The sequence below is a fragment of the Bradysia coprophila genome, chromosome IV (assembly GCF_014529535.1).
Source record: "Bradysia coprophila strain Holo2 chromosome IV, BU_Bcop_v1, whole genome shotgun sequence".
Classification (NCBI taxonomy): domain Eukaryota; kingdom Metazoa; phylum Arthropoda; class Insecta; order Diptera; family Sciaridae; genus Bradysia; species Bradysia coprophila.
The window spans coordinates 4364693-4390733 of NC_050738.1; the positions used below are offsets into that span (position 1 = coordinate 4364693).

The following is a 26041-nucleotide window of genomic DNA, read 5'->3' on the forward strand; positions in this document are numbered from 1 at the left end:
TTTGTTCGTATAGTATAGGAACAATGCGTACAAATCCACGATTCATGCGAGAGACGAACGAAGAAAATTTTTCACTCAAATTCTTGAGTACAGTTCGCACTCACATTATAGTAAACTCTCTGCATGGATCGTTACATTTCACTATTCCGAAAACGTACACTCACATACATCTCTTTGAGTGAATAAACGGATTTTTATGAATGAAATCCAACCCACCACCGACTTGCGGAAAACTTGACATTGCGTCGTATGATTGGTGAAAAATATAGAAAAAAAAAATTATTTTTGTATATACTTGTGATACTCACAACCAATTTCCAGTTAGTTGCTTCGTGAATACGGTAATGCACACATCTGGTAGAGATTCGGTCTCTGTAACGGAAATAAAAAAATTGTTAGTTGATGGAAAGTGATTGAAGAAGTTTAACACTTAGAAGAAAAATTGAAAATATAAAAAAAAAAGTTTTAAAAATTGAAGATGACAAGAGACTATTAGTATGCTACTTCGGAAGTTTTAGTTTTTAGTTTAAAAAAAAATCGAGACAGAGCATCAGAGAAAAATGAAATATAAAAAGTGGTAAAAACTCAGAAATAAAAGAAGAGTGAGAAAACTTTGTAATTTATAACTGTTGGGTACCGAACAGCAAAAAGATTTTAATTGAAATTTAAATAATTAAAATCATATCCGAAAAGGGATTAACTATTTCCGACTATAACTACAACTATGATAAAATTAAGAAGCCAAAATTTAAAAAAAAGACTGACGAGACTCTATCAAAGTTCTTTCGTCTGTTTTAATTTCTCTTTCGATATGTTCTGCGTTTATTTTATTTGGGTAAATAATTAATAATGATTTTCGATCAAACTTTTCCGATATAAATCAAACATCTTCTCGGAACTAGATTACGAGAATAAATGAACAATTCAATTTACTCAAATGTTCAACAGATTTCTTTTTGATTACTTTTACGTTTCTTCGAAAATTTCGATTCGCCCGAAATTGTAGTACAATATCGTGAGTGGAATTAGTCTGTCTCTTCGATTTATAATTTAATGATAAATGCGGAAAAGTGATTTTTGAATTTTTCTAATGTTTGCGCTTTGTACAATGGTAAACGAAAATGTGTGGAACTCTTCGATTCAACATCGAAATTTAATTAAAACGTTTGCGATTTTCTCTTTCTGTCTGTGTCTGAATTGTTAGGAAGATAATTTTTTAGCCAATTTATATTCAGCTGTTGTGCCGCTGAGATTTTCCGCTGATTTACGAATAGAGTTATCATGGGAAATATCTTTGTTAGATTTGTGTTTTGGGGTGTTCGATGAATTTTATATTGGACTTTTTTTTGGACTAAACTGTTTCTCAAATAAATTCCAAGTATGAAATTATTGCAGAATTTCTATAAAATATCTCTCTAGGTTAAAGAAAGCAGGTGAAAGTTTGTAAAATTGGTGCATGTGAAATGTGTAAAAAATCCATCCCATTTATTTCAAGAATTTGTAAGAATTCATAAAAGTGCAGTAGAAACGGCTAGTCATCTGTTATCGACGATAACAATAAAACTTATCAGCCTTTGCCAGTGTACACTTTTATAGCAAAGTGTAAGTGTTGCAACTGATGAAGGTAAAGATTTCTGATCAATCAGTACCTGAAACAAAAGAAGTAACAGATTGAATAATTACATGGCAGTCATTAAAAAACGTTAGTTTGCATGTGTAAAACGTATGAGAAATTAAATCGCATCATCAGTTAAAGTATAACGGAGTTGTATGACTCGTACAGAACGTACTAAAGGGAAATCTCTAACTTATCTTGTTCCATAAATTTTCTACATCTTTCATTTAGAGTGTATTTGGAGTTTGATAGAAAATCTTTTACTTCTTCATGTTTAACAAAAATGATGCTACACACGAATTTGTGTTGTTGTTGACGATAACACTTCCATTATGTACAAAGGAGCTCCCGTAGGAGCGTACTCGTCATCTCTTCACCACAAACCTCCACCCCCTTCTACTCTTCGCTGTATATAGGAAGCTCCATTGTCACGTTCCATTTTAATTTAAATTTTAAATGAAACTTTTCGATTGACTTTTACACGAATGTCTGAAAAATAAAATCTTTTTCATTTATCAGTTATCTTATGAGGAAATATTGGTAACTAAGAAATTTTAACATCTGAGGTGTTCATTAAAGAATTTGAACTTTGAAAAAACAAAATCAACGAAAAATGTAGCTTTACTTTTCATTGCAAAACTTGTGGTGAAGTTATCATCGAGTCCTTTTATCATAAAGATAAATACGATTAAACTATCGATATGTCCAAACCAACAGATGCATCCGTAACACATGCCGATTCATAGACTTTGATTGTTATAATTTTATGCTGCAATCTGTATGATATAACGACCGCCGGATTTTCCGTTGCATTGCTACACTTCTCTCAACAGTAGTTATACAAATGCTGACGGTTATAGTGTCTTCAATTATACATTTTATTTACATTAAAATAAATTAACTCGTTCGTCTCCTCACATTTCATTAATGTTCTAAAAATTAATAAGCACACAGAAGCATAGTTCAACTTTTTGCTGAGTTTTTTGTATCTTATCCAGAGGCACTGTTTTTTTTGAGTAAACATTAATCTTCTATCATTGAAATTTAATCAACTGGTTCAGCGTGCACTTTCCTCAAGTTTTCGAATGCATAAATTGTGAAAGGAAATGTGACATTTTTTCGCTTTTAATAAGACGGAAAACTATTGCCAACTTGCCAGATATGGATAGGGTATAGGGTAAGAAAAATTAATTAATTACGGAAGCCAAGTAAAAATCATCTTCTTTCAATTCCATACTTAAGTTTCTTTAAATTTAAACAATAAAAGAACAAAACAAACAGTAAAAGATTTTCGTAAAAAATATTTCCCTTTTAAAATTCTTTGTCGTCTCTTCCGTTTGATCGTGACATTGTGAATCATCATAATTCAAAGCGAAAAATATTTGTTGCTCTAATAAACAAATTGCTATGAAACAAACAATACGTGCAGTACATTTCTGCACAATTTCTAAAGAATGCATAATAGCGAAACAATGGTCTATGCACAATTTTTTTTATCCTCTCCCATTTATGAATGATGATAACGCTTTTAGGATATCATTCCCTCATCACATTTCATACGAAAAGGTCTCTGATGGTGATAGCACCAGTTGAAGTCTAGCAAAACATAAACAAAAAAGGCCATAGAAATTCCGAGTAGACATATAATAAAAAATGGCATTCGCGCTCGGAATGTTTGAGTGGAAATGTGTTTAAAAAAAAGGGATTGAACGAACAGAAAGTGGTTCACTGGTAGGTGAAACAAATGGGAAAAAGGATAGAAAATTTCTCTTTCTGTAAAGCACAAATTGTTTGAATGAAAAATGTATTTATTCTAACATGATCGTGTGTGTACGTACACGTAATAAACCATTTAAATTTAAATTGAAACACACAAATAATGCATGTATTACATGCGGAAGGATGCTGTGAGCAAGAAATTTCTTTATTTTCCGTTGATGAGATTACACTTCGTTTCTATTCAAACGGTTGTATTTTATCGGTGTTAATACACAAATTTCAGATTTACGGCTAGTTGTCCACAACTATGATAAAAATAAGCGATAAATTCTGGATTCTTCAAGGGTTTTTTTATACAGAAAGAAGAACAGTGAAACAGTGAATTAAAAGATTTTGCAGCAGACACTAAGCGATTCTTTAATCCTGAGAGTCACAGAAAGTCACTTCAAATATTTGTAAGATTTGCGTTGAAATTGTGGCTGCATTTATTAGTAACACGAACTTCGTATTCTATTGTCTTTTTGATGTGATCTTTCATTTCAAAATTTGTTCGAGACAGTCAATGACTCACAAACTATGGGAAACAGTAGCTCGAAATAATATTCTCTTCATTAAGTTTAACCTGTTGTGATCGGAAAGCAAATTGCCATATAATCACTCTTCAATCATAAAATCTCTTACTTCATTTGTTTCATTTTTATTCTGGAATATTTTTCCACCAAATCTTTTACTTAATTCGATCTAAATTATAATTTTCCTTATAAGGGAACACTGGCCAGAGAGGATGCTTTTTTTTGTACTCCACATCGACAACAGATGAGCTCCTAAAAGATTCGAACGCTTTTGTCCATATATCATTTTTGAAAATATTTCTTAAAGCGACCATTGTAATAAATGTTTGACACTGCGAATGCATATAAAATTTCATACAAAATTTCAACGACTATTTTCGGGAAAATATTTTCCCATACTTTTTGCAAAAAATATTTTTGTGAAAATTCTGAATTTTTTTTTTGGAAAATTCGTGAAAATATTGGAAAATTTATAAAAAGGAAGAAAAAAAATCTCAAAACTATTGTCTATAAAATCTGCATTCTTACATTCTCCCCTTCGGTTCGGGCTATACCTTACTATTAATCAGGTACTACAACTACTAATCTCAAACCATTCGCCGCACATGCACTGCATCCTCCTCGCTTTCGTTCTGACTTCAAATAATTGAAGTGTTTCGGAGAATACCCCGAATAATAAATCCTACCAACCAATTTTATATTCTGAAAAATTTCAGGCAGACAACAATACAAATTGGTATAACACTGTGGATGGGGAAGGGGGAAGTATAAACCGAACAAGATTATTGTGAAAACATAGACTTTATTTATCGGCTTTCGTAAATTACAGCGAACAAGATTTGGTTCGTCCAAAAATTACGTACGTACCTAAGGAGGGGGAAATCATACGCTTTGTTTTCGTACAATTTTCAATATTTTCTCAATACATTTTTAGCGTTTACGTAAAGAGGGTGGTGGCAGCTGTCTGAATTTCATAATTTCGTGTGCGCAATTTGTGAATCGTCCCTTATTACCGAGCGTCATTAATCGCTTATCAAACCTAAACAGACTCAAATTAAACGAAATATTGCCCAACCAAAACTTATGTACATTACCACGACGCGATGTAACATTTAAAAAGAATCTGATGCTTTTAACATTTTATACACCCATCCATCTATGTATACTATGCATATTGTATGACAATACTAATTAGAATAACAATAATAATGCACGGAACATTTTTACGAAAAAGCTCCAATTTTTGTGTCGAATTCTTATCCCGGAAAATCTACATAAAATTTATTGTCGTGACTGAGGAAAAATACATTTTTTTTCTTCTTTCTCCGAATGTTATCGAACCAATTAATCAATTCGATTTTATTTATTGAACGTAAAATTTATTGAAAGGTATTAGACGTTTGTTCGGTTACCATGCCATATCAGCAAATATGTTGTTATAAACTGTAATTTGTAACTTTAGCTCTGACTTTTTTCTGAGCCCGACGCTTTCACGTACAGGTAATTTAGTTGTGATTAATAAATCAACCTTCGTTTTGTCAGCTTTGCTCGTAGTTGTTTATATTCAGATGAAAACATTCAGACGTTTCTGATTACACCATTTTTCCACACATTCGTTTCTTCGGCTTCCGACATTTCGTTGTATTTACCGAAAATTTTGAAGTCTTTCTTTCGCTAGGAAAAATTGCCACCTCTAACAATCATTTATAGACATGGAACGGGATAATTGAATTGGATATTTGCAAAGTTTACACAGAAAATAATTCATAATTCACGAACCGTTGCATTCAATCTCTTCGTATTTATGGAAAGCAAATTGCTTTCGAAATTCATGATAAATTTTAGGAAACTCTTTTCAATATCGAAATCTACACTCATTCGTAGATGAAATATATGGAATATTTGGGATTCAGAGTGCAATTATAGTTGAGTAATTAAAGTCCCTAGCTTATATGCAGGGATTATGTGCCTTTAGTTAACTTACTTCGATTGTTATTTGAAATAGTAAATGGGATGAAGAGTTCATAGCTACAGAGCGTAGCAAGATGAATATTTATTAAGTGGATGTAATCACAGTATTTATTCAATTTTATTTTACACATTGTATTTGTGTCAGTAATAAATAGCCTGAAAGGTACACTTTACTGGAACAACCATCGAATGGTAATTTACACTTAAAAATAGGCTTCGAATGTACCTGAAAAAAACACTCGAGTACTCAATTTGGTTCGGGCCTACCACCTAAAAAATCTCTAGCAAGGAAAGGCTCATAAATATTATTTTGATCTTTATAACTAGGCAACAGTAGCCAGATCCTTTACCAATAAAATCCATCTTTGAACTACACCCCTAAGAATTGAATTTCTTGTCATGTTTTTAACATCGAACATCCGATGAGATTTTACGTTTTTCCCACACAAATTTTTCTAGTTTGTTTTCTAGAGAGAGATACTGAGAAAATACACACAGAACCTTGTATAGTCATATACTATTAATGACGAGACTGAAATACACACTGACCTCCGCATGGTGTTCTCTTATATAACAAAATGTATGTTTAAACTAATGAAGTAAAAGATTTAGGTACCAATACTAGTCGATGCAGCTTCAGTTATACAGGCCTTACGGGCCAGACTAAGGCTATTTACATTGCAATGTAAACACATTTGATTAACCTGGCGTTATGGACCATCTGCAAGTCATTTGTAAGACTGATATTACAGATTTAAATCTTCACCTTCACTTATGTCATCGTTACATGTATCGTCCGAATGGTCTTCGCGTGTTCACTTTTTCAATATTTAACGGTTTGGGTCGAATTAGCCAGACAAAATTTATGCGATTCTTACATCAGTACGTACGGTCTTCATTGAAAACATATATTTATCTCAATCCTTAGGGAGCTACAACAACAAATTTGGTATACTTATAATCACGTCATTTGTGGGAGTAAGAAATTCAACTGTATATGCGGTTATTTTCATTAAATACTTCGTCTTCTATCAAACAACAAACAGATTGGCACTACTTCTACAAGTGGTCGTAATATAATTTTATATAGTTTTCTAAAGAAAAAGTCACCACGACACAGTCTGAGTGAAATCACACCATCTGATTTATAATAACCGTATGGTGGCTGCGAAAGAAGTTAACCGATATCAAAGAAATTTATGAATTTTATCTATAGCACCAGGCTTCACATAACACAATTTTAATCGCGTCTCACGAACGAGGAAAGACCTACCATGCTCACATATGATGATTTACTATTGGTGATAGAAACTTATAAGTGTATATTTTGTACAAAGATAAATCATCTCCGACCTCAGCCGGCACACATGGTTTTATTTACCACTTTGTTTTTGTTTGATTAGGTCAAACCATAATATCGCATCGTAATATTTATCTCCATCTACATACCCATGAAACACATATAACATTCGTAATAAAATGAGTAGGATTCCATCTAAAAACAAAGAAAAGCAACTACACAACAAGGAAGATGAAGATAAATTATTATCCGAGTTCATTTCAGTTAATTTTGCTGGGAAACTTAGAGCGCTAAAGTTCATCACATATGTTTGTGTGGATGTTTCAACTTATTTCAAAGTACATGTAAATTAATATTATATCTCCTCGTCTTTGCTTTGCCAAACGGAATAATTTCCCAGACATATGCTTTCAGCAGTCGTTTCACTTGCCAGTTTTGGTGGAGAGGTGTTTTTAATACTGAAATCATTAAAGTTTTTGAAATGAATTCTCTAACATGTACGCAATCAGGTCTTTATTTGAGCGATTTGTTGACATGAACATGAACGGCAGCACTTAAGTTGATAATTCCCATAAATATTTCGAAATTTGCATTATTATTTAGTCGAGTTGATAAAGGTCCTTAAATTTTTGTATGTCGGCTCACCCTTTCAGCAAACTTATCGCGAACGACCAAATCTGTTACTTCTTTTGTTTAAAGTATCTCTTAGAGTTGTAGTGTTGAATCTTGTACTTCGTTTGTTTAAAGTATCGCTGGGAGCTATATTATTGAATCTTGTACTTCTTTAGTGTGACAAAATACTTTTAATTATAAAAGAAATCAATAGCATAGGCCCATCGTTTAGTTGTCTCACTTGGTTGTCAATAACAGATGACTGGCGTTAAAGAAAACACTTCCACGTCTTCAAAAAAAACTGTTTTTAAATCTTGTTGCCAAAATTGTAGCCTAGATTTGTGAATTTCTCATTTTATTTGCTATGACATCAACTGAAAACTTACTTTACAAATGAAAACAAATAAAGGAGAACAAATCTTGACGTGTGAGCACTCCGTAGGAGACTGAGCAAACACGTAATGATAACTTTCCGTGAATGCACACACACACATAATGGCAACTTTCCGTATGGGATAGCGAATAAAAGAATTGCATAAATGAATAGGCAAAACCTTTGGATACGACACCGGAAACGGGCATACGAGCATAAAAGCTATAAATGTTCAGAAATTTATTTACACACAAAGCATGCACAAGTTCAAAAGTTCCTAGCCTCTTCGAGTATAAATCCTTTCTACGACCAAGATATCTTCCAACATAAAACTAGACTACGAATTGAATGAATTTCTGACTTCAAGCAACATATTCTTCGGAATATATGCACTTAAACTTCCCGAAAAGTTACACATACGATTTTTAATTGAAACTTTTCAGTTTCTAATTATAATCCTTAGACGACTTATGATCATGTCATCATGGTATTAAGAGTGTAGAAAATCGCTTCACAACTTTGACAAAAACATCTGTGAATACACAATGTATATTCATACACATCTCATTCATTTTTCAGAAATATTTCCGTGTCGTTTTTGATTATATTTTTAGGTCACAATTTTATTTATCTCAAACACGAAAAAATCTCATTCATGATGCCTGTTTATTTGAATAGCTGAAAAATGATAATTTTCACTGGAATTTCCGCTGTGTTGCTTATATTAATAGCCAAGCTGGAAATGTCAAACTTTTTTTTGTAAGAGATGAAATTAAGGAAGATTTTTAATGTAAAATTTATGGTAAATTGAGCAACAACGCTCGGTAATGAGCATTTACCTGATGGAAAAGAGGCAGTCCTCGTTAAAGAATATTTTTGCCTTTCGCTACTCACGCACAGTTTTGTTGACAAAATCATTAAACACATTTCCTTTTCGCAGAAGTTTAAATTCGTTGTTTTCGTATCTACTTATAAAAATTTGTTTTAAAATTTCTTTTGCGTGTTCCATCCAATAATTTATTTAGCCATGCCCAACAGTTATAAATCCACATTAATTCGAATTTATATATTTTCAACCAGAGATTTTCTACTGAAGAAACGATTTAAAAAGAGGAAATCAAGACGAATACAAATTCTTCTTCAACCAAATTACGAATATGATGTCCCAACACATAAACTCTATGCTAGAGCACCTAAAAATGGGTGGAAAAAAATCGAAAGTATCCAACGGTAATCTCGATCCGGTCGATCAGAGTCAATTGTATAAAGATTCAAACGGTGTCGACGAAGTGGACAAAATCAGTGTGGTAATAAATGATGTTAAAAAGACAAAAAATCACGTCAATCATAAGGACGGTGGATCAAATTGTGACGCAAATGCAAGTGACGAGAAATTTGATCCGCGTAAAAGATTTAGTGTGCCCGGTGGACAGAATCAAAATGTGGTAGCAGTAAAGCATGGCAATGGAGACGTTCAGCAGTGTAGCGCCACTAAGGACCTCTTGGCATCGCCAAGAAATATGCCGAGAAAGTTGTCACAAGATCTAAGACGTGGAATTAATTTTCCAATGGATGATGGGTTTGACTGTTCGAAATATAGAAAACCAGTGAAGTTGAAAAGCATGATTTCCCACTATGAGACATACGACTCGTTGCATACTAAGGCAATAGAGGTAAGAGAATGTTGTGCTTTTTTTAATTATTCTTGCCAATTTTGTAAAATATTTGCATTATGCAGAGTGAAAATTTTATTTATTTAAACTGGAAGCAAATTACTTTTCATGTAAAAAAAGAGATTCTCCTTCTTGCTGCATTTTATCTTTCAGCAGATGGCAGAAGATAATTTTATATTTGTATTCTAGAACAAAGTGGTGGAATGCCAAGTACTACATTATTCCCTGTGTAAACGTAGTACGGGCAATTAGTTTCTAAAAAGGTGATGAAATGTAATTGAACATTTTCTTGGTTCTATCTTATTTGGAACAAAAAGTTCAGTATTGTGTTAAAAGTATATTTCAGCGAAAGACAGAGCAAATTTGGCCGAAAAACAGGACACACGTTTCACTGTTTGTTTTTTGTGTGAAAAATTACACTTACAGCCATACACATTTAAAACTACCGACATTACCAACTTCTATCATTTCTCCATAACGAGTATATGGAGAATTGAGAGAAGTAAGCAAAATAAAAGGAATGTGAAAATAAGAGGAATGCAAAGCTGTACAAGGCAATTTTAAAAAAATGATGAAAACTTGCTGAATATTGTTACCTAAACACACTTTGCCAAAGTACCTACCATGGTAGTAGAATAATCACTAGTGTAGTGGAACTTCGCTTGGGATTGATATTATTTCAAAATATTTAAATATTTTCCTCTCAACAATTTTCACGTGTCAAAACAAAATTATGCCCTCAGGGCAAGTTCGTCAACATCCAAATTTTTCACGCGTTGGCATTACACAAATATTTATCCATATAAAGAACGCATCCACCACGCAAATCATCAAAAAAGAGTTGAAAATCTTACCTGCAGCAGGTAACTTTGTCTCCAGGTAATGTACATTATCTGCCACAGCTGTATTTTTTGCATGAGGCACCACAGCTTGGCAGTTATTAAAGATTACCCTGGAGACAAAGTTCCCTGCTATAGGTAATATTTTCAACTATTTTTTGTCAGTGATGGACAAAAACAAAATTCACGCGTCAAATAACGTATTAAAGCAACGCACTTATTACGCACGTATTAAAGCAAAAGTGCTATTAATGACAGCTGTCAAATAGAGTACTATTTTGTATGAAATTTTATCCCCCACTCTTTTTACAGTGTAAAATTTTGTATTGAGCACTGTCAAGTTTCAGTACCCTATTTAGAGTACCACTTTTGCTTGAAGTGCGTTGATTAAAGTGAAAAAAATCGCGTTCTCTTCTTTACTTTTCCTCAGCATACCGACTGGTTACAAATGTCTCTACGACTTTTCGTCTAGGCTCCTATGGAAGACTGTCATGACTTACTCATATAGTATTTTCTATTAAATGATCTTTCATCGTTGACATTGCCGTTACACCTACTTTTAGTCTTACAACTTAGTAACTTCTACGTAACGTATACAATGTGTTTTTGTTTTTTTCCACTTTTGTTACAACAACATTAATAAAGAGACCCAAAAAATCGCATTAAAAGCTTTGACTTCCTTATACTTTTACGCATCTAATGTTTTTACGATTTTAACTAATTAATGGAGTACATTTTTGTTTTCATTTTTTTGCTCTGTTGTGTGTGTGTATCTAATCTACATTGTTATTATTACTCGAATGTACTAATTTTCGTTTATATTGGCAACTCATTATAAAACCACCCCCGCAAGAAATCTTTTAAACATTATTTTAATGGCTGTACATAAAAGAACCTTAAACCGATATCGCCATCAATTGTGCGATAATCCTCTGAGAAAATTTATAACCATCATCAACTTTACGCTCTTGTTTAACAAGACAAGACAGCCACAACGTGTTAGATTAACTTTTAAGCATATTTGTTTTTCATGTTATTTAGAGACAAAATGAGGGATTGGCTCTTGTTAGCCTTTTACTATGAGAAATTCACTCGACGTGTCATGACAATCACAATTCATTATATAGATTTAGGAACACGTTTAAGTGAGTGGAACGTTCATGTGGTTTCCTGGGAGGAGTGATGAGTATCATACATAACACATGATGCCTTTACGTAAGAGTTTGGTATTCGGAGAGTGGAAGTGAAGGAGTATGTAAACGATTATGCTAGTCGCTTTGTCAAGTTTAACTTGATCTCTTGGTAATGTCGTTTCGCTGGAAATACCTGTGCGTTTCGTTTATTTCGCTTCAATCAATTTTTAATCGACGACGTTAGAGATTTAAATAAATTAATAATACTTTGCATAGCGCTTCACCACACACATCTGTTCTCTGATTTTATGAGAGTTAACTTTTAGGGCAGATTAAGATCATTTTTTAAGGCAAATCTTAAAACAAGCTTTTTGTAAGCTTTAAGCTTTTTTGAATAGCAATATTGAAGTTTAAATATCGGATATTAAACGCATCTTAGGTGGATCTTTGATGAAATAAATTATATCAGTTCCATTAAGAATAACACGTTATGTCTCTGTAATATCCTTTGCCTCCTAGGATAACCTTGTTTTAATAAGAAAATGATTATCTAATAACAGTAGACAATGGCCAGTTCTGTCTCACTTGTCTATTATGTCGTTGATACCATAAAATTTGTTAAAACAATGATTCAATAAATCTACTACTTCTTTTGTTCAAATAATTGTTTTATGTTCGAACAGAATCTGTTATTTCACTAGTTTTAACATCAGGTGGTAAAAATACAACGTAGCCCTTGCATTTTACAAGTAAAATTAGAAATTAATCAATAAACAAAGGAATAAAGTGGTACTTTGATGGTGTCAAAACGAAGTTTGTTTGCTAGAGATGGTATTGTTTCAGCTGATACAAACAAAACTGCTCATACACCTTTAAAATGGTAAAATAATCACACGCACATGGTAGTCCGTAAAACCGCATAAAGACGTATGAGCAGGTTTGTTTGTATGAGGGGATCAGCTGAAAAACAGCTGAAGCAAATTCATGCCCAAATTTCACTGATGTCGTCTGTATTTTAATGAGCTCATAGAAAACGTGGCAGAATGTTTTTGTTAACCTATTATTTTAGAATATCATACATATATGGCTGACCGCACCACACACCATCACAATGTCTGAACGATTTAGTGATAACTGATATAAATGTTTGTTGAATAAGAAAGGCAGTGAACTTTTTATCGGACAGTTTGTGTTGTACGCTTTCTCCATGCGAAAATGGCATGCATAATGACGTTACAAATATTCACGTAACCTTTCACAATATAATTATCTGTTTTTCTGACCATTTCGAGACAAAATCTGCTTGAATAGGTCTCTGCAAAGACTGGCTCCCTATAATGAAATTTCCTTTATAGCTATGAAAACTGTGTTCCCTGTGTCACCACCAAACTAGCTTTTGTAGACACGATGGAAAAAAAGCTTTAATCAATATTCCATGTACGATTGTAGCTTTCGTAATCTAATAGAAAATTTACCACACAAAATTACTACATTTATGCCACTATTTTGTTGAAACAACGAAATTATGTAAACAACATATGTCTTGTCTGTATATAAGTCAATATGAAAATATTATTTATTGGAAAATGTAACCTTTTTTACCTAAACTTTTCCGAACAACGACTATAAATTGAATTGCACACATAACCATTCTGAAATAGGATGAATATCTCTGATACGACACCTGTACCTTTTGTTTGTTTCGCCTGTTAGCCCATACGTTTCGTTCGAAAAAAAATATCCCATTTTGTTCGAAGAGAAAGAAATCTTTTCGATATTTTTCTTTCGATTCGTATACGAATCGAAATTATGCTAAATATTGAAAGGCAGCTAACAGAAGAAAAAGGAGAGAGAGTTATTATGACTGTTGTCTGAAGGTTTGACTAAGCGAAGTTGGTGATGTAAAGAAATTGGAGTTGTCAAAGCAGTCATCATTTTAAGTAAATTAAAGAAGAGACTCATGGTATGAAGAATTTTTGTTATAAATTACTGTCTTCACTGAGTATAAAAGACTATGTTTTTCGTTTAACGGGTGACAAAGAGTTCTTTCATCTATTAGGAAGGTTTATAAAAATTCTTCCTATCTCTAGCTTACAAAGAGTACTATATTTGTGCTTCAATTCTGCTTCCATCTCTTGCAAAATTATTGTTTAGAAACACCCTATAACGTACGTACACTCTGATAAAGGTTTACAATAAATAATATGATGTTTTCCACACCGGGGTGCTAAATGTAACGAACTGCTGCAATATAACGCAGAAAATGAAAAGTCGAAATCTTTCAGAGCTTTAGCAAATGGGTTATTCATGTAAATTTATGTAAGTAAAATAATCTCCATGCATGTACGAGTACGTACAGTTGCAAAGAATATAATAGACTTCTTTGTAACAGTTTTCGAATAAATGCGAAGTAGGAGCAATTCACACTCGCAGACAGTGTCAACTTTACAACCAATTTTACGTTACTTTTTAAACAGCAATGTGATGCGTGAAAGTGACTTGTCGAGTACCGTATATCTGACGTCGTCGACGTGTATACATTAAAGTTTTAGTTTGACTATTTGAAATTTGCAATGTTTTATTTATGATGTCGAATGTCGATGAAGTACCGTCTTCCCACAAGTATTAGAGTAGAGTTGATTGACTTATTTTCATTCGAAATTGAGTTATACCACGCCACATGATTGACTGTAATAAGAACTTTTTGCTACTCTGCGATATTGTGTAGGTTCTTCGAATGAATTCTTCTTCCCTTATTTCTTTGTGTATTTCGTCCATAGTGCAATTTTTACTGTCTGTTGAATGTAATAAATACTCCTGAAACATTAGGCTAGCTTGATGTTATAAAACGTTAATTTCATGTGAGCAGGGTGATCCCAAATCGTAATTTTTACTGAAACTTGCAACCCTTATTGCAATCTAAAATCTTATCAAATTGAGCGAAACAAAATGTTAGGAAACTCTGTCGTTTCGAAAGTCGTAGATTTAGTCAAAAATTAAATTTGGAAAAATTACCATTGGAAAGCTGAGACGTCGAGCATCTCTTTAAACGAATTTTAAAATAAAAAATGGGTTGAGATGTTCGAGAAAGACCTAAGAATTTTAAGCTGCACAGACACTTTTTAGTACACCCCCATTCTTCCCGGGTGCCGATGTTCTTTTCTACGGTATCAATCATAGAAATAGTTTTCTTTATAAAGTCACTCGTATTTGGATTACGAGTCATGTACATCGTTGCAGCCACCTAACACACTGCAACTACCCAAATTATAATGCTTTTGAGTGAACTTTAGGTGGGACGTTACCAATGCGATGTAATCGCTAAAAAAAAACATAGCTAACGCCGACCCGTACGAAACACCTATTCGTATCAAAAGCCTTTAATGTGAAACTCTTCATTTCTCTTACTTCATTTTCTTCTCTGCTGAAAAACTATTCTCCCTTTAAAATCGCTTACATTATCCACTCTTTGCCTTGTTATCATATACAACTAAATTGCCGGAGGCAATATAGACAGCCCCGTACGAAGACAAATTTCATAAATTCCTATTTAAACAGCTATATACCGTTATATTTAACTATATTTCACTATAAATAAACATTTCACAGATAAATATATGCTATTATATAGCTCTATATGCCTGTATATAGCTCAATATAGCTGTATATAGGTATATATAGATGTCCGTATATGGAATCCCTGAAACCCCACACACATAACAAATTATTTCCATGTTAACAGAAACTCTCTAAGTATCATTTTTCCCAAGATATTTCTATTTTACTAAAATCCAATATGGCCGCCGGCAGCCATTTTGTTAGGAGACCGGAAATAGTACCGACGCTTTACATTCGTTAATACCTTTCAAACAAAAAAAAATTCATGAAATTCGGTCAAAATTTACTCGAGCTATTGTCAAAATACACCACGTTCACTGTACTTCCGAGTAGCCAGATAAGAGCTCACTCCAAGAGACCTAGCTCACGCTCCGGAGAACATAATTTCATAAATTTTTTTTCCCTGATTGGTACGGTCAATACCTATCTAATAAAGCTAAAACAGACGAAATATGTTCAAATGTGGCCGACCTACAAGCAAAAACTGCTTGCCGCCCTGTGCCTGTTCCACACCAAGGGGTCTAACTCACGAGTCGGTCATCCGATTTCCATAAACTTTTTTTTTGTCGATCGGTATTGTAAATACCTTTTATTTGACGTATCACTTACAAGTTTAACGTTTAAATGTCCGGAGATATCTTCGAAAAACCGTAAAGCACTTATTGGGCCACAGCTCGGGAGGGGTCGATCCAAAATCACTCATCTTCGAACTTAGCCTGTCTTTTGACATTATTAAACGGGAAAAAAAAGAATTTTCAAAATCGGATGCGTTTTACTCAAGTTATCGTGCAGACAGACGGACAGACGGACAGACGGACATATTTTTTTTCGCGGATTTGGCATCTCTAGACAACCACAATAGGTTTCCCCTTACTCAGGGAGTCCAATTCGACGTGTTACAAACGTATGCGTAAACCCATAAGACCCCAGTACTTCGTACGGGTCCAAAAATGTGTGGAATTATCTGACACGGGAATCGAACCCGGATATGATTCGTCAAGTCTACCACTAAAATTCTATGAAATCTGGAAAGAAATCGATCAATGTAATATTTCGAAATGTAAATCGGTCACTTAATAACTCGAGTTCGAGATGTACGTTAAAAATTAGGAAATACATTTTTATTCCCCTCGGACCACTGTCATTTTAGACAGTATCGCTCCGATGCATTTATTGTCGATTGAATTCGTCCGAAATATTTCTTACGCTCTCGTAAAAGCTTAAAGAACACATTGAATGTGAACTTTTTATTGTCATTTAAAGTTGAAGTATGTTGTCATATCTAAAACGCCACCAATTCAGGTTTTAAAAGCATAACAAGGAAAACAAAATTTAACTCAAACACAGAAATCCACTGGGACTACAAAGTAAAGAAAAATTTCTCCGATAAAATAGTGAGAAGTATTCAACGTTCACTCCAAGGGATATCCCATGTGCCAATTGAATTTCAAATAAAAGAAATTGGTCAACCTCTCAATCCCAAATATCCATCTAATAATGAGCTTTGGAAATAATGATTCCCTTCATGCGTAGCCATTTAACTTAACTCAAATAATTTATTTTGAAGATGATTTATCCTATACCTCTCCACTAATGACATTCTGTTGCTGGTTAACGAAGCCGCTATTTCAACTGGACTCATTCTCAAAAATGACTGAAACATGCTACCATAAGGCACTGACCCTATTTACGTCTTAAGTAAACGAAATTCAAATTTAAGCCAATAATATTAAACGAACCAAGCAAGAGGCTATTTGTTTATCAAGAAGATCTGGGCAATTTTTGAACGTTTTATATACATTTGCCAGCCTAAATTTTCTGGCACACAAAATGTTCATTCAATTAAACATTTTAAACTTTAACTGTGTCCAATCTCAATAAAGCAACCCCAAAATGGTCCCAAATGATTACGGTATAAGGAGAAGTGTAACTCTCGTATGGGATATGTTTTTTTTCTTTCTTCGTCGTGTTTTTCGTCATTTTCTCTCTACGCTTGAGGGTCTTCCATACATATATACCTACAGTTCTCCGGTTAGTTTGATTTTCCACAGAATGCTGTTTTGCTATTCAATGTCATTTTAACAGCCTTATGTTTGTTTTCTTAGTGTTTTTTTTTTTGTTGTGTTGATTTAAGATTTGTAGTGACGTTGATATAGTTCCTGAGTACAACCCACCTTGATTTAAGCTGTGAATATAAATTGGATGTTTAGTGTGGTTAAAGTATAAAAATTGCCTTTTGAATACATTTTAATAGTTTACATGTTTCTTGATCGCTGTGCAGTCGTACGTGTATCTGATTTCGTTTCGTTTTACACCGAAGTTAAAATTTCAGAGGTGTTTCTTTATTGAGACATCAAGATGTGCGATGTTTGTTTTTAATCTGATGAATGATTTAGTACAGCACACTCACCCACTGAGCAGATTTTGAGGGATTCTTTTGAATTTCGACTGACCGAAATCGGCGCTATTTTTTCCGGTACTTTTTTTATAAATGCCTAGTTATGCCTTGGTGCCCAGTCCCCAAAACCAGTCTCAGATATTTTGTGGCCAAAAGTCGAAAAATGGGGTTTCGTAGTCCGGATTTCATTTCCGTAAAGTGCCGAGGACACAGGCGTGTATGGGTTCGTTGGAAAGCTGAGGTCAAGTACTTCTGGGGCAAATATGAACTTCAAGAAATTTGATGATAAACAGCCAAAAATATGACCTCCGGAAATAAAAAAGTACCGGAAAAAATAGCGCCGATTTCGGTCAGTCGAAATTCAAAAGAATCCCTCTTTATTATATCCACTCTATGTTCATTGGGTCATGTATCACGAGCCGTTAGCCGCCTATTCCAAATTGAAAGGTGCATCGTATAGTAATTACGTAACACGATGAGGCTTTCAGGAATATTGTTTCACTGTATTTTATTCGAACAGCGTTGTTAATGAACTCTGGTCGACAGTACACTGCAATTGTGTTTGAAGTTGAACCATATACTTGATCAAATTGAAAACAGAACGCAAAGGTATGTAACCGACCAAATGTTGCAGTTCGACCTCGATTTCAACGCATAGGTGGAAAGTAGCTGATTATTGTTATGATAGAGATAGTAATATAGCTGTAAGACAGTGACGAAGTTTCAGGCTAGTTGTCGAGGAATACTTTGGTCTCGTTGCAATTGTTGAAGAGATCTGTTACTCAGGTTTGACCGGCGATGCCCGGAGGATTTCTTGATTTTTGAATAGGGACAATTAAGGTCTTTTTACAATTATTCTTTATACACCGACAACACCCGTTCCGGCTGACATAAAAAAAAACTTTTGAAGAAGCGAATGATTTCTTAGAATAGATAAATTGGAAAAGAAAAGTGCTGAAAGTGACTTTAACATTTAATTCGCTATCATATCAGAAAACAATAAATTTCCACCCCCAGGTCATCAAAACGAGCGATTCTTCATATACACCTACAATGGAATATCATTCTCTTTTCCGATCCATTAAATGTGCAACCGGAACGGGAAAAATGTTCTTCGATGCAATCTCAAATAGTTCGGTTTCGTATCTTATCTACCTAAACTGTTTCACACAATTCATTCTTGGAACATTCTTCACAATGCCATATTGCATTCTTATACATATACCTGCTGAAGTAGTCATAAGTGAAAATATGCTTGATGTGGATACAGTCTCAGTCAAGGAATTTATGCAGACATCATACATGCAACAGCATCGGGGTTTATTTGAGTGCAGCACATAAAATGGTTAAAATTTTCCGAATTGTTGAATACATGAATAATTCTGCATCACAATCGGTTGGTTAAATTTGTGCTATTGTTAAGGTGGTGGTAGCTTTAACTAAAATTATCTCGTTTTATACATATTTATGTTGGAACAGTATAATGGAGTGAATTTAGTAGCAGTTGTTATTATGCAATAATCGTATTTAACACTCCTTTATCTACACAGACTAATAACAGCTAATTAGTGAAAAGTGTTATGTGTTCAGTTTTAGTACCCAATGGTAAAGATTACGACATACTTAAGACGAGACATAAAAATTAATGCAAAGAAAACCAAGGGCTTTAGAGATCTGCTAATCGAATTGATTTTATTCCCATTTAGAAAAGTTAAGTCCATTAAAGATGTGCGTATGTGTATAGGCATCTAATGTGGACGTTAGGAGATTCTTTTAGAATTCGTTTACTCACACCGACTCTCGAATAAAACACACAATTTGTGAGAAGTAGCGTTTTAAGACTATTAAAGTTTATGAAACTTTCTTATTTTGAATGCGTAGTTCATCCTAATATCTAAGGTGGAATCGAATAAATATATTGGCATAGCATTAAGACTCGTATGTCAGACGTCAAGAACCCTCTAAATTTTGACATATGCATGTGTTTTGTTGTTTAACTCACACGAAAAGTCATGAGTCATGTATGTAGGAAAGAATTGCAAAATAGCAATATAGACAGCAACATAAAAACAGAAAAAACACATGGAAAACGCGCTACAAGTTATTTGATTCAAAGGATGGCGCTGGCCGTTCAACACGGTAATGTTGCTTCCATATAACGAACTTCAGCATCTTAGGAAAATTTAAGTGAATGGTACATGGTAAATAAAAAATTGCTGCAGTTACGAGTTCGAAAACCTATGGGTATTTTTCCCTCCTGATACTAAATCCAGAAAAAAAAAAATTTCAAGGACGTCTGGATCAGTAGATAGACCAGGCTCTAGGTCAAATAAGATTTTTACTAGTGTGAGAGAGACAACAATATTTAACTTAAAATAGGTCTAGCTCCTGATCCAGACGTCCTAGAAATTAATTTTTTCTGTAAATTCAAAAACTTGTAAATTGAAAAGATCCAAGTTTTTACAGAGTTGAAGATTTTATTACCAATCAGGTAAATTGTACTTTGTTCAAATAAAGTAATAGATGCTATACATACAAGGTTAGAAGTCAGCAACATCGCTATATAAAATGTCCAGTCATAGTGAGCTAAACATTTACCCATTATTGAAAGCGATACTAAATCCGATAACGTTTCTGAATCAAAATTTACTTCCTACAGCATCGTATGAAACGTTCCTCGAAAAGATAGACGAGAAGGAAGTAGAAAAGCTGTGTTGTATATTCGGACGTAGCGTAGCAATCAGAATTCGAAGTTATATTAAAGCTATAAATACTGTAGGTTATAGCTGCAAGTCACTGACTTACTCGTCTTCGACTTAGGTGGACAATCGACATCAATTGAGTTCCAAACAACGATTTTATTTCGATTAAGAACATTATTATGAGCAAAAAATTATTCTGGTCCATAACAAAAAAGTTTTTAGTTTTTTTTATAAAGCTGATTTTGTGTTCATAACATGTACAACCCGATGGATGGAGAAGGGTCATTTGCCAAATGAAGAAGGACATTTTGTTTACATATTTGCTAAATATTCCGATTGTTTTATATGCAAATTTTCGCAATTCGACTTAATAAAAAGATGGCGCGCTGCACGCATGTTGACAAAGGTTTCTGACTTTGCTTATTTTCTTAATTTTTCATGATACTTTACTGAATTAAAAATTAATTATGCAAAATTTCCATGCATAATATAATGCAAAAATACTTCAAATAACGTTCGGCATCGAAATAAAATATAAAAATGTTTTGTTTGGAACTTAATTGCAATAAAATACTTTCATACGATTCTTGTTCCCTAAATAATCGTTACAGCTGCAATTGTGTACAATGAAGAGGACAGAACTATAAAAGAGGCAAATTCGAATTTTGGGCTCAGTACTACCAGCTTCCTTCGAAATATTTATGTAACACACAGCCAGATCTATGGCGGACGGACAGCCCTACAATCACCAATGGATACCGAGAAAGAAGAATAGTATTGTCAATTTGAGGCTTTCGATTAATTTGATAAATCAACATTTTTGCAAAAGTGACAGAATGGATAAACTGGTTGCCACCACGAACTACTGAAATCATTTCAAATGCTTACGCTAGCATTTTCCTTCCGAAAGGGCAGAATCGACACCTATTTTAACTGAAAAATAGGTGTTTTGTGCCTTAGGTTCATAATTTGTAGGATTCGCTTCGTTAGGACAAGCTTACGTCTAATCCTGAAAAATTCAACTTTTCATCATTCGTAACGAAAAATACTATTGATTACCAAGGGAAGAAAATAGAAAATTCCAACAAGAGAGAAAGATGCCCCAATTCGATCGAGTTGGAATTTCCTGTTTCTCCCCCCGAGGTGATCACAAAACTTTTAATTCGTGCGTGGTGTAAATAACAGTTTTTGTCCACGAAACAAATTAACAAACATATCAATAGCATTGGAGAGACAAGAGGTGAGAAAATAAAAAATTTCTCACCTGAACTGTCATAAGAGAAAGCGTCAATAAAATGCAATCTCCTCACCGTATTTGACTCGAGAAAATAAGGTTATTCACGCCTCACGTGACATTTTTTTTTCTTCTGGATTTTTTTTATTATTTTCTTCGAAACGCACCGACATTGTATTTCATCAAATTTTTCCTTTTTCAGAGATGTTTTTACGTTCGATTTTATACTCACCCCCCGCATTTTCTCTTCAAAAGTTATGTAAATTGATTCATATTCAAAAGTAACAGAACATCAACGAAATCGAATACCAGATGTACATTACAAACGTTCATTTGTTCTTCAACATTATTATCATAGAAAAAAAGGTATACACAATGGGGCTAACTTAGGAGCAATAAAAGTAAAAGACACCAACAAAAACAATCCATGAGGCGAACGAATACCGACCGAATACACTCTCTACTTGAATATAATCAAATTGCAAGATCGTATCATCTAATGGCTCATACAGTCTTTATCATGAAAAATGTACCATTATTCTGTAAGTGTTTCATTCGGAAGAATTTCCGATTTTATTCAAATTCCAATACGTTAAATTTTATCTCATTTATAATAATCTGTCCGTACACTTTTCGGTCCGAATGGAAAACCGTAGGTGGAAAGAGATTTTTTTGTTGTATACGAACAAAATGTTTATTTATTTATAGTCTGGACCTTTTTACGCCCCATGAATATATCATAATGGCAACGAGAAAAACAATACTTTGCATAAAGCACAGCATTATGAAATAGTGGTCAGAGTTTTAAGTCGACGTGTTGTACACTGATTATGTTTGTTGACTTACGATGAAGGCAAGCTGTAAATATTTAAAGATATTCCAATGAAAGGGAAGTTTACTTCGCATCTTTTTTATTGAAATAGGTTCCTATCAACCGAATTGCAGTTCAAACTTCTTAGTTCCTTTCTTAGCACGTCACTGCGGGTTCCAATTTCGTGTGGAAGTTGCCTCTGATGTTTTAATTGTATCGACATATAATCAACTTAAAGGGAAGTCACGGAAGTATGAATACAATGTCAAAAAAATTATTGGAAACACCCTAATGTCAAAAAAATGCTATCCATCCGCTCACACCTTTATCGACATTGGGGATACGCCTGTCTTTTATTGTAGTCGTTTCTGCATAAAAACTACAGATTTCCAGTCGGGTGGCCCAATCCATATTTTTCACTGAACAAACCCAACAGACTCGACAGACAAATACTCAATCTGTTATACCCAGAAAGAAAAGGAAATCTCGAAATGATAGTCAAACAGCTGTATATGTACAAACATTTGCTCCAATATATTTGCTAAGAGTGTTTGAATCCCTAAAGATAAATTTTCTCGATAATTTTTCACATCTTCAGAAAACAAAAACATAAAAAAACAAATTCATCAAATTAATCATTAAGGTCCCACATCACAACTTATCTTACCATATTTGCGATCATTGTAGAGAAAACAAAACTTCTGAGTTAAATTAATTCAAAAGACCCACCAGTCATGTTCATGAATCATTCGTAACGATTGATACATTTGATAAAGTAGCAGATTCATAGCACATGTTGGGCAAAACAATATCTAGATGAAATTCAGTAGGAGGAAAATGTGTATAAATGATACACATCTTTCCTATCTTACCGGGGCGCTATTTTGTATAGATGACTCTTTAAAACATAGTGTTTATAAGAGGGCCATTATAGAATTATACATTTTCGATGTCGATCATATATTGCAACTGATAAAAACTTTTTGAAATGTCGTGCATTAATTAAACAACAAATAGTTTTTGACAAGTTTTATTCAATTAAAATAAAAGTTTGACACGAGAAAACTTTTTTGTCGCTGGAATGGAAAGTGTTACGATGGAAAGTTGTTTAAGAAAATGAACGAAAATATTTGTTATTGGAAGCTGTTATGGTGTTATTAGCAGAGTAATTAGTATTTTCATTTTAAGAGTTTTTCTCTTGAGTCTAAGAGTTTGAGTGGTAGACACTGCAAGGAGTTAATGAGTGTTGGTCGTTATTGAACCGAAAATGTTATCAACTCGAAAGCATAAGAAATAATAATTTCACACAACAGAAGTAACTCTTAAACTGTGAAAAGACTTTCGAAGCTTTTGCATAACATTGAGCATCGAACTTAAGAATGGGGGATTGAAGTTTTGACCAATTCGACGCAGAACGTTATTCTAAGCAAAAAATTGTTCAACGGCCTGTAAAATGCACAGATTTTTTTATAAAATTAAATCGACCCAATTTTGTCAGCCGCCTAAAATGTACCGGAGGCCGTTTCCAGTCACGATGAAAATAAGTAGGTGTAAGGTATACTGCAGCTAGAACTACATATGTATCGACAATTCTGATCAAAAGAATTGCTACAAACAGTGTAAAATGAAAAATATAGGGCCGCCATTTTGTAATTTTCTTATGGGCGGGCTGTACGTTTCGAAGTTTAGACGAACTTATAAAAAGATCAGTGCATTCTAGAGACATACCGTTGAACAATTTTTTGTTTAGAATAATGTTTTACGTCGATTAACTTATAAAAACTTCAATCCCCATTGCATGAATAAAAATGGTTTCATTTGATCAGTTTGAAAGAGCGTTACAAGTGTTTAGCTTCATAGCATATTTTAGTATTACCTAAATTTCGACAGAAAATGGCTGCCTGCTTTAAATCAATCTAAATTTGTATCATGCACTTGCAGGATTATTGGTCCTTTCTGTCAACAAAACAGGGCCGTAGCTAGACTTCAAAATCTGAATGCGCTAGGGGGCGCAAGGTCCAAAAAAATTATTTTGTATGGGAAAAATAAAAAAAAAATGAAAAAATGACTTCGCTAGGAGTGGCGCCGCCCCCCCCCCCCTGCGCCCCATCTAGATACGGTCCTGCAACAAAATAATATTACAGGTTAACTGTAGTCTCTCAAACATGGTCCATCAATTCATTAGCTGGCTGCTCCGTAACTTTGTCCGGTGCATTTAACAAATACAATCCTTTTTCCATCAAATGTCATACTTTTATTAATTTTTATAATAGGAAAACGGATTGTGTTTTTCTTGCATCGCGTTTCCATTTTTACTCACACCTCAGTTTAATTTGGGTTACCTTTTTTCAGTTAAACTGCTAATTTGAGTTGAGAGTGTGAAACATATCTTTGCTCTTAGGTTTTAGTATAAAACACTCAATCAATGTCATAATTTCGATTCCAACTGTTCAAAAAGGAATCAAGACGAGTCAACAAAAATTTATAAATTCAACAGAAGAAGTGACCTAATTCGATGAGAAGTAACTATTACGAAAAGCGTAACTGTTCCTTCGTAAATATATGCCGAATTATCACAGTCCTAAATTATTTCTTTGGTATATCACTAGGAACAGCTGGTTTTGCATCCGCTATTCAGCTACCGACAGCGACGATTATGAGCTTAGGTTAATGTCGTGTAAGATTCTAAACAGGCCAGGTTTTACCTGATTTAAATTAAACTGAAACTTGAATATAATCCTCCGGTTCGGCCTGTTGGGTCAGGTTTGTCTTTATGAAATATCCGGGCTTGGCCAAATCTGAGCATATATGTCTTATACAACAAAATCAATGTTAAAAACAAACGAAGTAAGAGATTTTGCATCACTCTATTGAAAGCGTTTATATTCAAGGCAGTAAAAGGTTAATAATGAGCTTGCTGATTGTGAACGGCTGTATTTGAGCGTAGTATAAATACCATAAGTTTTCAGTTCTCTAGCCACAATGGTCTTATTTCGACAAAGCATACCTTTCTCATAGATTTGTGTAATTTTTGTAAGGCAATCTTTTGTTTCTGGTCGGCAAATACATCCAGAGCAGAAGTTTGCCAGTCGCCAGTCTTGTATAATGTATATGGTAATTATCTGACATACACTAATAACACGATTGGATCTTTCACAGAAGTAATAATCCACAAAAGTGACAGAATCTTAAATCATGTAATTTGAACATGCCTCTGCCAGTTCATTTTATCCGTCATCTAATCTAAAAGCTCTTTGTCTGGTTAACTTTCATTGAAATGAAAAGAGACTTTTTTCTCTAGGCGCGTATACACTTCTCCATTATGAGTTAGTCGAGGAAACAAGTGCTGTAGCAGTTGAACTCATGGGAAAAGGTAATCAGATAAGACATAAAATCGTCCTAAACCACCTTACCATATTAGCTGTATATGATGTAATAGTAGTTACTTATATCTCCTTTTATAGTAAACAA

At 33.8% G+C, this 26041-nt stretch overlaps 1 protein-coding gene across 1 annotated transcript in view; it reads left to right on the top strand.

The window, feature by feature from the left end:
- The first annotated feature begins 343 nt into the window (after positions 1–343).
- The window catches only part of LOC119085893 (nitric oxide synthase), a 68603-nt gene continuing 42905 nt past the window's right edge, over positions 344–26041 (top strand). The window contains exons 1-2 of the mRNA XM_037196430.1: positions 344–602; positions 9243–9835. Of these exons, the coding sequence (XP_037052325.1) occupies positions 9320–9835 (516 nt within the window). The 5' untranslated portion in view covers positions 344–602; positions 9243–9319. The remainder of the gene's footprint in view (positions 603–9242; positions 9836–26041) is intronic.